Source organism: Apis dorsata, unplaced genomic scaffold (assembly GCF_000469605.1).
Source record: "Apis dorsata unplaced genomic scaffold, Apis dorsata 1.3 scaffold_1001, whole genome shotgun sequence".
NCBI lineage: Eukaryota > Metazoa > Arthropoda > Insecta > Hymenoptera > Apidae > Apis > Apis dorsata.
Genome location: NW_006264102.1, coordinates 102,316 through 117,021, shown reverse-complemented (window position 1 = coordinate 117,021; position 14,706 = coordinate 102,316). Strand labels below are relative to the sequence as shown.

Below are 14,706 nucleotides of genomic sequence, written 5' to 3'. Positions count from 1 at the left end.
TATTGTACTTTTAAAAAATATAGGTTTAGAATATAATATATATATATATATATAATAAATATTTTTAAAATATTTAAATTAGTTTTGAATCATAAATAAACAAAAAGTTATATACACATAAATATATATTGAAATTCTTGGAGATTATAATATTATTATATATAATATAATTTATAAATATTAATACAGCATAATAAATATTATTTCATGTGAGCATTGCGTATACTATTAATGGTAATTTTTATGATAATGATTCTAACCAATTGGCATATTTTATTTAATATTTTAATAATATATGAATCGGCTTAACTCAATCAACATTAATTTAATGAAAAATAATCTAAGAATAAGATAAACTTTATGTTTCATTTTTTCATCTTAGTTAAGCTAATTAAGTTAGATAAAAATATAAATATAAATAGTCATTATTTATATTAAAATAAAATCATAATTATTTATTATAATTTAATTAAAATTCAATATTTTAATCTATAAAGTAAAAAAACTATAATATTAATAAAACTTTTTTCACTAATAACTTTATTATAATTTAATTAAAATTTAATATTTTAATCTATAAAAAAACTATAATATTAATAAAATTTTTTCATTAATAACATAATGAATGCAAAAAATTTTTAAAGATTAAAATGATAATTTTTAAAAATTATTCAAGCCAAAAATTATTGAAATTTAAAGAATAATATTTTTAAACTATGTAATTATTTTTGATTTTTTTTGGCAAAAATTAAAAATATTTTTGAAATATGTTGTTAAAAAAAATGTCATTCAACATTTTTCAAGATATGATATGTTTCTTTATAAATAATTAAATTAATTTAAAAAATTTTTTAAATTTTTGATACAATACATTGAATTACTAGCTATAAAAAAATAAATGAAGTTGCAGAAAAGTATTGATTTTTCAATTTAAATTATGTTATAGAGATATATAAGATTTTAAACAATTTTTACGTATAAGTATCGAACTTAATTTTCGAGATATTTGCAAAAATTGTTATTTGTTGTAATGAGATTGAAAATAAAAATACATTATAGAAATAAAAATATATTTAATTATAATATTAATATTTAATAATGAAACTTAAAATAGCTTGCATCTCATATTTCTACGATCGATTTCCAATAACATTCCAACATTTGTTCATTGATGATTAGCAAAATCGACATATTGTCAATTTTATTATTATTCAATTATATTGCCAATATTATTATTACATAGAATATGTATATCTCCATTAGAAACTATGATTAAACCAATATATAAATAAGAAAAAATTTAACGTTTAAAATGTTGATTTCTACAACATATTCGAAAAAGAGAAGATTTTTTTTTTAAATAATTACTAAAATATTTGTTCAAAATAGCTTTCAAATTGTTTTTTCCATTATTAATATACATATATATAAAATATATATAAATAAAATATATACATATTTGGAGAATTGATTCTAAATATAAAAAAAAAATGTAAAAAATTAGTGTACAAAAATGTTGATTCTATTTATTAATTAAACAAATTTAGTAAACAATTGAAGTTTGTTTTTATTGTTTATATTTAGATGAAGCGAAACACAGATATAATAAGACAATTTTATTTTTGTCACACAGTATGTTTCTGTTTCGTTTCATCAATTTAAAATGATTATAACTTAATAAATAAACTTTGGTCGATATTTTTATATATTAATTTTCATTTTTGTTTTGATTATATTTTAGAAATATATCTAATCGACATGAAATTGATAAAAAAAAAATGGATCTTAAATTTAAAATTTTAACTTCGGATATATTTATTAGTATCTAATATATTAATAACAATTTTTTGGTACAATACATTTTTTATTTTATCAACATTTACATTTACATCTTTATCATTATGTCATTGTGTAATGATTAAGATCTTCAAATCATTAAGATTATATAAAATCATAATATTGTCCTTATTGTATATAAAAGTATCCCATGTTTCCAAATTATTATAATCTTTTTTTAGATATATGCATTTGTATATATATATATATATATATATATGTATAAACTTAAAAAAGTATATACAAAAATTATATAGTATATACAAAAGTATATACAAAATGTAATTTCAATCGCTCACAATTCTGTGAAATTAATTTCGTGTATCTGAAAGATCCGTAAAATGCTTAATACATTGCTATGGATGAATAAAATTCGTGCTGTACAACAGACATTTAAGAAAAGTATTAATTTTAATTTGGACTATATATTTTTTTCTCGTCACTTTTAGACAGCCATCTATTTAAAAAAAAATTGCATTGTTGGTATTCTATATGAAATATTCTCCATAACTGATATCACTATTTCATCATTGAATATTTGATATAATTGAAAATAATTAATAACCAAAATTAATGAAAAAATTTTTGATTTATTCCTCCTTCCTTTTCTCTTTTCTCTCTTTCCTCTAAATTTTATATTGATTGAAAGCATATATCTATTTATCAAAATAATACTTATTTTAACTTTTGGAATTAATTTTACAAAAATATTCTATAAATATAAAATGTTCTATAAATATTAATATTAATACTGAGTAATTATTTGAAACAGAAAAATCCTTATCAATAATTTTTGAATATATAGAAATCAACATTTTGAAAAATTTTTTATGTATTATTGGCGCTCGGCTTTAATTAATTTGTTGTACTATATACATCTATATAATATATAGATTATTTATATGTCTGCAATTGTGCAAATATGTTATTTATTCTCGATTAATGTAAACATATGACAATAGTAGATAACTTGTATAAAGGATAAATTAATAAAAAATCTGTTTCGTTATGAATTATTATGAATTTAAAATGTCTCATCGAAGACAGATTTTTCTTCTTTAGATTTCAATTTGTGAAAAACAAAAATGAAATATAAAATTTTTATATTATTGAATGATTTTAATTACAATGATCAAAATTATAATGATAAATATTAAAAATGATGTTAATATTTATTATAATTTTGGTCATTCAAAGATTTTTTTATATTTTATTTTTGTATTTCGTAGATCCAAAGAAAATTTAACATTGGATTGAAAATATTTTAAATTCATTATAAGAAAGTAGTTTTTTAATCTACATATATTTTGAATTTCATTTTCATCTCTTGTGTTATGTTTATAAAAATAAGTGATTATAAGTACATGAAATTATGGATGTATATATTGAAAAATCAGCAAAATTATTATTTGGTGAAGACTCTTCTATTGCGAATAATTATTATATCTTATTTTATTTCACATAAAACTTAACATAGTTCAATATTTTTGTAATTAATTTTTACTAATTCATTTTTGTAATTATGCAGTTTCGATTATTTTAATCATTAATAAAATTATTTATCATGAATAATTTTTCTTTGAGTTTTTTTTTTTAAGTTTCGTTTTATAAATATAAAATGTTTATACTATAGACTAAAAGATTATACTATAGAATTTTCCATTGGATAATTTAAAAATTATCTAAATAATTATTTAATATATTATTTAATAAATTTTCTTCTCATTTTTGATATAATATAAATTTTTCTACGTATTTAACCGTTGTCTAATTTTTGATATATTTAAACAAAATAAAAGCGGCGTTCAAAGTATATAATGAGTCAAAAAGCTACTTTCTTATGGAAAATTCTTTTTATATAAAGGATTTATATTAAATTATTTCAAATCTAATGCTGTATTTAATATCATGGAATACGAAAATAAAATATAAAATAATTTTTGAATGACCGAAATTACAATAATAACATTATATTTGATATTTTTCATTGTATTTTTTATGAATATATAATATAGAATAGTATAGAATAAGTGTAATTATATAACATATTGAATACTAATTGTAATATATACTATAATGTATTTAAATAAATAATTAATTAAAAATTAAATAATTAAATAAATAGCAATCGTGCTAATGATGCTGTTTATTACTATTATATATAATTATTTTATTACTATTATAGGTAAAATCCTATGTAATAGCTGTAATTTTTTTTTATAAATACTTTGAAAACAGTAATAAAAAGTTATTCAGAATGATATTGGAATGAATTGAATTGTACTATTGACAACATTTATTAAAATTACAGTTATCTGCATAATTATTTATAATATATCAATATATTTATAATATTAAATATAATATATAAATAATAATATATAATATATTCTTTTTTTGTAATTTTGAAAGAAAGAAAGATGATAAAAATGATGGTACTGTTAATGTTAATATTAAAATAATTTACTTCTATTGTTGTTGTTAAGGTAACTCAATCTCATTTGCCAAGAATCGGTCCGCGTTTTGCATCGATTGGAGGTGGCTATGAAGCTTTATTAACACCACCAACAAAACAATCGAATTTGATACTTCCTGAAGAACAAAGAAGATGCAGTTCGGTAACATGTAGCAGCACTGGGAGTAGTTATCTCGAAAGAAGAGGATCTGTGATGCCAGTACCATGTTTGCCGCTTCATTCTACGTTTTCAACTAAATACACTATCCATGATGAACCCTGGGATCTTTATTATCCCATTGATATTCAAGTAAACATTCAAAATTATTCATTAATTATTTCTTTTGTTATTAACAATTAAAATTATTTGTTAATTGTTAATTTTTTAATAATTTGTTAGTTAATTGGGATTTTGCAATAATGATGATATGCAATTTATATTTCTTATAATTTATGCATACAAATATATAATTTTATATTTTATAATTTTAGCATTGAAAACAATTAAGTTATCGAATCATTTAGGCAAATCAAATAGTATCACATTACTAATTGAATCAAAAAATGCTTTAAATTTTATTTTCTTTTGGCCAACAAGATTTTATTTATTTAAAATTGAAATTATTGTACATTATATTAATATAATTATATTTAAATTAAATTGTTATAAAAATTTAAAAGCTGACAAAAAATAATAACAGATTTGTAAATATATTGATAAATAGAAAAAATGCAACATAATAAAATAACATAACAACATAATAAATAGTAAAATCCAGTTAATATAATATCTGATTAGATATATATAAAAATCAATATTTTAAATAACATACTAAAGATACATGTAATCATCGAATCTTAATTTTAAGAAATATTAAAAAATTTCTGATATTGTACTATTGAATTCTATCTATATGTGTGCGTCCGTGAGAGCATATGTTAATATTTTTTTCCTAATATTTATAAAATGAAATCAACAAATCTAATAATTTGTCATAATTATTTTATATATATTTAAATTAAATATGAGTTTAAAAATTCATATAATTTCGTTCGTTAGACTGCAATTTCAAAATATCTATTTCATCAATTTGGAAAATTGATGAGAGTGTCATAGATCTAAAATTTTAGCTTTTGATATTAATTTTTGAGATATTAAAAAAAAAACTTTTGATATATCATGTAAAATCATTGATATATAATTGAAAACTATTATTAATACAATAATTTTTACCACAATTTTAGTTTTTAAATACCGAATATTAAGCTTACATCGGTTTCATATAAGATATTCAATCTAAAATTCACTAAAAATTTAATCATTCATTCTTAAGAAATTAACATTTGACTTATCAAATTCTAAATGTCAAGCATGAGCAGAATTAAAACAAAAACTAATTAAAAGCATTTGGCATATAAATATAGCAATTGCTATTATTTGACAAAAATAATCTTGTAATATGGATATGGGATTAGATTAGAATTTAAAATCTGTTAGGAGATTATAGATCAATATTTGCAATTTTAGAAGCATAAGATTTTATTTCCTATAAGATTTATATAGGATATAAAATATAATTTTATAAAGTTAATTATTAGACACTTGATAATAAATTCTACAGTGATTATTCGTATTATAATATTAAAAGTTCTTTTTATTAATATATTATGAATATATTATATATATATGAAGATAAATCTAATAAATATATGAAAATAAAACTTTATATTATTAGGATTTATCTCATTTTCTTTATAATTTCTAAAATTTTACATCGATCGAATCTTTTAAAAGCTTTATTCGTTAATTATTCTGAATACTTTATTCGTAATACGAATATAATTTTTGTATACTTAATATTAATAAGTTTATAACTTAAAAAAATTTTTTAAATAATAATAAGTTGTTCGATTAATTTATCGATGAATGGATTCCGAGTCCTACTATAATATCCAATAAATTTATTCATTATTTTTGACTTAAGACTGAAGAATAAATTATAAATATATAAAATATATATATATAAAAAAAATAAGAAAAATGTCTATAATTGTTTAAAATGTTTATAATATAGTATATTGAGAATCCTGGATTCATCTTTTGTTTATAATTTATATAAACAGCAAAAATATAATGAAATACTAATGATAGATACAATTATATTGAATTAATTATTTGTCATACAAATGTACATATATAAATAGAATTTAATAGTATCAAAAGATTTTCAATATATATTCGAGATAAATGATGATAATATGTATAGAAAAAAAGTTGAGAAAAAATCAACTACTATATTATATTTTTTCAAACAATTATCTAAAATTTTATATGACAACATTGATAAATAGTATTATGATAATTTGATATTATTATTTAAAATGTCAAATGAAAAATTTTGTAATTATAAATAAATATAAAAATATATTTCATCGATTTTGAACAAACTAGTTCATAATTATTTAGAAAGGGAAATTATTATCGATTTAGATGATTTTAAAATACAATTTCCATATAATATAGCATTCTTACAACATGATTTCGCTTTAACACGGTTCGAAAATTGGGAAAAATTTTCCTATATAATATAGCATTTTTATAACAGTATTTCATTTTAATATAATTCGAGAATTGAAGAAAATCTCCCTACAACAAATTTTTAAAATTAGGCAAATCCTCAAATAACAAGGAATATGATGATAACTTTTAAAAATAAGTATCATTTCATTCAATATTTTTATTCAAGCGTATATGTCAGATATATCATACTATTTGAGATAAATTAATTAATGAAAGAACCATTGCAAAAAGAAATATAGAAGAAAGAAAGAAATAGAAACAAAGTTAAATATTTTATCTTAAAAAAAATATAAAAATTATATTTAGTTGAACAATTGGAATTATATTTTCTAAATAAAAATTTTTCCATTAAAAGAGACACAAAATTTTAAAGAAAATTTTACAAATTTTGCTTTTTTCAAAAATTCACAAATTCCATACAATGAAATTTATAAAGATTTCTCAGCTAAAAGCAAATAATTGAAACAGATTTTTTTATAAAAAATAGAGCATAGAATTCAAAATATTGAAAAGAGAGATGATGATGATAAGAAGATGAGAGAGAAATAGATCTTAGAAGATGAGAATCATTTTACAAAATGATGAAAAATGATAAAAAATGATGAAAAAAATTATATAAAATATTATATAATATTAATATATAATATTTTTGATCAATTATTGTTATTATTTAATAAACATTAATAAATATTTTTTTAATTATAAAATGAAAATAATATAATTTTTTTTTAATTTTTTTAATTTTATTTTTTGTATTAATTTTTCATTTCATATAACACAAATTCTCATAACACCGTATTTTTTAGGAATCTGATGAATGTGTTTATATATTATCATAAGAATTGCCTCTATATACAAAACAAGATTTTGAATAATTTTTTCTTATACATACACTTATAATTAATAATTAATATTTATTTATTAGAAATTTAGCTTCTTTGGATTCTTGGAATCCAAAAATGAAATATAACAATTTTTGAGCGAAATTACATTAAGCAAAGAGATAAAGTCTAAAAAATATCTCAAAAATTAAGAATAACAATCGGTTATGTATAGAAAAAAATTATATAAAATCTTGTTTTCTAATATATTTAAAAAAATTTATATATTTAATATTTAAAACTATATAAATATTTAAAAATCATTATATATAAAAACAAATATAAAAACATGATTAATAAGATCACTGGTAAAAAATTGTTCACAATCTCATTTTTTATCATTTAAAAATCATCAAAAATCAATAAAATCTTTATATACTATATATAATTATCAGTATTTCGTTCTTCGTTATAATTTTTGATAATTTATTTGTAGGTAATTCAACCAACCCCAGAACTTTCTCCATGCACAAGCGAAGCAGGTCTTTATGCAAAAGATGTGATGATCATAGAAACTAACAGTAAAAGAGCACCATTGGCTTCTATGGGCAGTGTTGATCCTCCAGAAGCAGATTCGAGGTTACCGATATATCTATATAAAATACATAATTTTGATAAAATTTTAAAAGATCTGGCTGATCGATAATTTTTGAAAGATGGTAGAAAAGGGAAAATGGATTTAAATATAAAATTTTCGATTTAACTAATTATTTTCCAAAATATTAATAAAAATTATATATTGCTATCTATCTAGATATTATTAATACTAATATAATTAATAGTATAATAATCTTCGCTATAAATGTAGCATCATCGATTGTCGAATAACTATTGACACTATTATACGTTAAAAAGTGTCCTAAAAATATGAAAATATTGATTAATTTGAAATTTCTGAAATAATTTCAGATAATATTTTCTTTTGCAGAAAGTTTCGTTTCGACTTTATTAACAAGTTATTAACAAAAAATATTGATCAATCAGAGTATGAGATTGCTTGAGCTGCATTAATTACATGCTATTAACCGAGTACAATAATAAATATATTCAAGTAATATATCGAAGGGAAGTATCTTAATATGAGAATATATAAATATTTCTTTACCAAAAAAAAAAAAATTATATGGAATTATATCTTATTTTATCTTAACAAATAAATTAATTAATTGTTATTCGCATAGGACTGATAAATCTACTTTAAAATGAACAATGCAAAATTATGATATAAAATAATAAATATGAGCTTTCTAATATCTATATATTATATATATAATTTATATTAATTTAAATTAATAATTTATACAAATAATATTTAATTAAAGTAAACGATAAAAAGTAAATGATAAATAACAATTTATATTAAATTAGAAAATATTCATAGTTCATCTATTAAACTCAATTAATCGCGAAAAAATTCAATTCGAATTTTGAAATGTACCAATATTTTTTGCTTGAAATTGTGGAAATTTTTAAAAATATTCTCATATTTTTGAAACATTGCAAATATTATATTATATAATATAATATATAATGTAGCTGAAATAAATAGTAACAGAACAAAAATTATTGAAAGAAAAATAGAAATAGATATGTTTGTGGATTATAAAAAATATGTAACTCTTAAAGACAATTATGAAAAACAATTATGACGATATAGAATGTTACTATATTATAGCTTCATAATTTATAATATTTATCGTCGAAATTTTATTATGAAACATTTTAAATAAATAAATGCAGAAATCAATATCACCATAATATCATCGATGAATAATTATTATAAAAAAAATAATTTGTAACAAATGCATAAGTAATATTTTGGTCATGTGTACACAATATTCAATATATAGTGCTAAAATCTTGGAAAGTAAGAATAATATTAAAATTTTATATTTTTTCATTCTTCTTGTTACTACTTTTTTTTTCTCTTCGTATCATAAATTTCATGATCATTCATGATCTTTCGAAATTATAGCTAAAAAACTCTAGATAATTTAAAAATTTTGAAATTATTATTTTATTTTTTGTTGATAATTTTGTTAAAATTTGATCTTAATATTGATTCGTTATATGTGCATTTATATAATGTATTAGCTATCATAGCGCACAGAAATGCGTAAGAAAACTCATGTATATAAATATAATATGTGTATAAAGCAGGTAAGACAAGTTAAAATTTATAATATTTCAAGTATAAGACTGTTATATAAAACTTACTGTTATATAAAAATAAGACAAACACTAAAGTTTCTCAATTGATTTTTAATCAATTATACCAAGTCGAAATGACAATAAGTCTCTCATAAATTTTGGATAATTACATTCGGAAAGAAATAATAATTTCACGAGAATAACAAAAAAAAACTAACTTAAAAAAAAATAAAAATTCCAAGTGTAGAAGAAATTCCGAACTTAAAATATAACGTAGACAAGACAAAAAATCCAATCAATGATGTACCTACATCAAATAGATTCAGTCATTGGAAATACTAAATAATTATAAAATACTATATTAATATACTATAAACTTCTATATCTATAAAAACTTCACTGCTGTTGCCGATATTTCTAGAAGATATACAAACTATGACGAAGTCACTAGAAACTATCATTAATAAAAACAAATATACTTCAAAAGCAAACAATGATAAAGTGAAAATTCTTCCTAAAAATATAGAGGCATACAAAAATTGTCAAATATTTGAAATACTAAATTTTATAAGTATAAAATTTCAAACAGCTAAGAGTATATAAGAGTATATATTGTTCTACACAATATATATCACTCAATCAGTTTGGAACTGAAAAAAGAGTTACTGATATTGGATAAGATAATAAATATATTTAACATCAAACATAACGAAACCTATCAGCCATTGTCGTTATTCTTTATCGATCTAAAACAGAAACATAATAACAAAAAAATATATCAAATAAAGATACTAATGAACTGTATTCAAATCAAATTGTCCTACAAAAAAAAAAAGAAATAGTATAATGCAAAAGATATTAATAATACGGACACACATAACTATACTACAATTTGTAATCGATTTGTAATTGTAATCGAGCTACCTGCTTGTTGCTATGTAAAAGTGACCATTCTGCCAACTTTATTAAGACTGTCCAGTTTATAAGGAGTTGCAACAATATAAATTTCTAAGATCGAGAAAGTACAAAATAATTGATCAATAACACATGAACACAATATATCAACAATGAACGATTTAAATACTAATTCTTTTCCCAGTTATGCAAAAATATTCTAAGGTGCATATCACCGATAAAAATAATATTATGAACAACCTTAATGTTTTCATATAAATAGAAAAATCCTTTAGTAAATTAGAGCAAATTATAATACAAAAATAAATCAGCCACTTGTTACTCTTATTGACAGTAATAATAATAAAAATGATGATAAATTCATGACTTATAAAAGTATAATATATCGTTCTATAGAATGCAAACAGACTTATGCATCGCAAGCATGATTTAAAAGCTTTTTTTATCATTAATTAAAAAATTCAAATTGTATTCATTACGAAAAATCACTTCACTGAAAAAAATTATTTAAAAATAAGAAGATATGATGAGGATATAGAATAACATTCGAGCAATAAAGTGACATCATAATAATCAAATCTAATATAAAATATCTGTATAATATTTAATATAAAATATCTCTATAAAATGTATTATCAACCTATAACCACGATTTCCTACAATCAATGAACATTTGAATATTGGCATAGCCTTGTTATTATATCAGCAGTATACTGAATCTACCTAAACAATTTCCAAAGAAAATTTTAATATCTTTTTTAAAAGTCTGGATAATAAATTCCTAGCAGAAGGCGATTTCAATGCAAAAAACAACTTTTGAGGTTCGAGAATCACAAATATAAGAGATACAACATTCCTACAAAATTTACGAACTAACAGTTAAAACACGTAAACACCAAAGAATCTTACTGGTTGATTGATATGAATGAAATACCAAATTTACTCGATTATATATTTCTACGATTAGTAAAAGTCTCCTCATTATATTCTACATTCATTATATTCTAGTATTCATCCGATCATTCATCAATATATCGATAATTAAAACGCAATAATAATAATAAATACAAAAACTGAACATTCTTTCGTTAAATCATCTCTGCTTATCCTCTATTAAAAACAGAAAATGATATGGAGAAAGCAGTAGAGTATCTTACAAATTATATTATAAAAGCAGCTAAATTCGCAATTCCTACAACAATTCAGTATATCTATGCCAACTATTCAAAATTCATTATAGAGCAAATCGCTGAAAAAAGAAGTCTAAGAGGAACCTAGAAAAACATTAGATTTTCTAACAACAAAAGACTATTGAATAGAGCAACTAGAAAATTCACTCGATTATTAGCAGTATATAAAAATGAATTCTTCAGCAAGTATTTAAACCTGACACCAACTAAAGACACCGATTAACTTTTTCTAGAATCAAAAAAATCACAAAACTACAAATGAAGGTTTGCCCATTCGGAAAGCAAGGATGCTAAATTAAGAATTCTCAAGAAAAGGCAGATCCATTCAGCATCTTTTTTATTAAAGTATTTAAACTCTTCCTTATAAATTCAAGCAATAAAATCTGAAATTCAAGAGTACTTGCAAATTCTCTATCAACTTTCTCCATCTGTCCACCCATTCATATCTGAAGAACTAATAATAAGAATTTTAATTTACAAGAATATACGTTAAAAAAAACTTAAAAAAACTAGCTTAATCACAAGCAAAATAATCAAAGAGCTTCTTAAGAAAAGTCTTATTAATTTGATATTCAATGCTGTAATATGCATCAGACACTTTTCTAACTAGTGAAAAATTTCATATATCATAATAATTAACAAACATAGCTATCGCATGAAATATCATCATATTCCTATCAGTCTTTTATTAATTTTCTCAAAGCTATTCGAAAAATTGCTATTAAAACTATTATATAGAATCTGTAATAATCGAATCAAATATAATATCGAAATATTAATGACTTTAGAAGACAGTATTCGAATTTCCAACAATTTCATAAACTAATCATACAAGAAGATATCTAGAATATAAATCATAATGTTTTGCTTTTTCAGATATTAAACAAATGTACATTTATAGCACATTGCAAAGATACATATGGCATTTGATATCTTATATAAACTAAAAAAGCTACTCACAAATCCTCTCTATACCATATTGCAATCATACTTAATCATACTAATTAATAAAAAATTCAAAATTCAAAAAAGTATTATTTACTTCAGTTTAATTAATTCTGGAATTCAGGAATGTAGGAAATGTGCTTGGATTCATCCTATATCTAATATATACTGATATTCTAATTTTTTTAAAAGCATTTGCAAATGACACAATAATTCTTGCTTCACATAATGATCTTTTCGAAGCTTTTAAAAACCTACAAAAACATTTGAATAATTAATTACTTTGAAAATTAACATAAAAATAAATGAAAATAAATAATAATATCGGTTCATATCACTTTATTCTGCGCAAAAATACATACTTTTTATGAAAATTCATGAATTAATAATTCCATAAAAAAAAAACAAGAAACTAAATACTTTGATATATTACTTTGATATTATATAAATAATAATTTTAGATTGAAAATTAATGTGGGAAAAACATATTTAAACAAAATATGCACAGCTTAAGATAAAAGTGAAAAAGCTATCCTGGTTATTAAAAAAATTAAATTAAAATTAAAAAACAAATTACTAATAGATTATTAGTACAAGATTATTCTAAAACGTATTTGGATTTAGGAATTTAATTATAAGCTATGGTTAACAATTCGAACATCAAAATCTTACAAAAATTTTAATCAAAGTCTTCATAATTTCTATATAATATCCTGCGGTATGTCTCTAATGACGTAATACACAGTAACTTTGCAATATCTACTATTAAATAAAAAATATGAAATTACAATAAATGCCATATCCTATAGTTACCACAACATAAAAATTCATTAGCTATAAAACTGGTTCATAGCGATTACAGATTAAAAAGATAGCCTTTTAAATTAACAAATAATTAAATCTAATATTATCGCAATAATTATAATTTTCACTTACCTACAAGATTATATAAATACAACGATTTAATGTAATCACTATAATTTACTTATATATACTCATATATACTTTTATATTACTCATATATACTTCACAATATAATGTCAACAAATTTATTTATAATTTCATGAGGAAAATTGATCTTAAATACTTTAAGTCATTAATATATGTACAGAATGTTAATAAACATGTGGGATACCTTTGGAAGATTTTAGACATCAAAACGATGAAAAAAGTTTTATATTAAATTTTTTTTATTCACTATTCACATTAATTTCTTTGAATAAAATTATTTCGATTATTATTTATTTTAATTTTATATGAAAATTATTTAATTAAAATTTTATTTTAAATAAATATTCAAATATGTATTATTTCATCAAATTTTGAATTGATTCCGCGACGCGACAATATGTTACTAAAATAGCATTGCTGTTCAAATGCTGGGCGTTAGAAAAAGAGTTTTGAAAGATTTGATAAAAAGAAAAAATGAGATAGTAATATTCAAAATCGAATGTTATGTTTGTGTGTTTTAAGTATAAGAATACGAAATTTTCCCGTTGCTAAGATAGTGTTGTTTTGTTCTGGATTCAGTTCGTTCGTAACATTCGTCTAACGTATATGAGAAATAAAAATGTAAAAATAAAATAGTGAATTTGTAATATTCATTCAAGCATAAAAAAACAATTGCGATATATATGCATTTTTTATGGATATGTGATATTAATGTATAATATTGATTCATATTATTATATTATTATATAAGATATCTAGATCGATTATTATTTCTCTCTGCATAGTGCAAGTGAAATAAAG

The 14,706-nt window shown here is 20.3% G+C and overlaps 1 protein-coding gene across 5 annotated transcripts in view; it reads left to right on the top strand.

Annotated features, from left to right (window-relative positions):
- Nucleotides 1-14,706, top strand: part of LOC102681103 — a 53,995-nt gene that overhangs the window by 34,313 nt on the left and 4,976 nt on the right. For all 5 annotated transcript variants that reach the window (XM_006624231.2, XM_006624232.2, XM_006624229.2 and 2 more), the window contains 2 exons: nt 4,323-4,601; nt 8,190-8,332. In XM_006624231.2, coding sequence (XP_006624294.1) covers nt 4,323-4,601; nt 8,190-8,332 — 422 coding nt within the window. The remainder of the gene's footprint in view (nt 1-4,322; nt 4,602-8,189; nt 8,333-14,706) is intronic.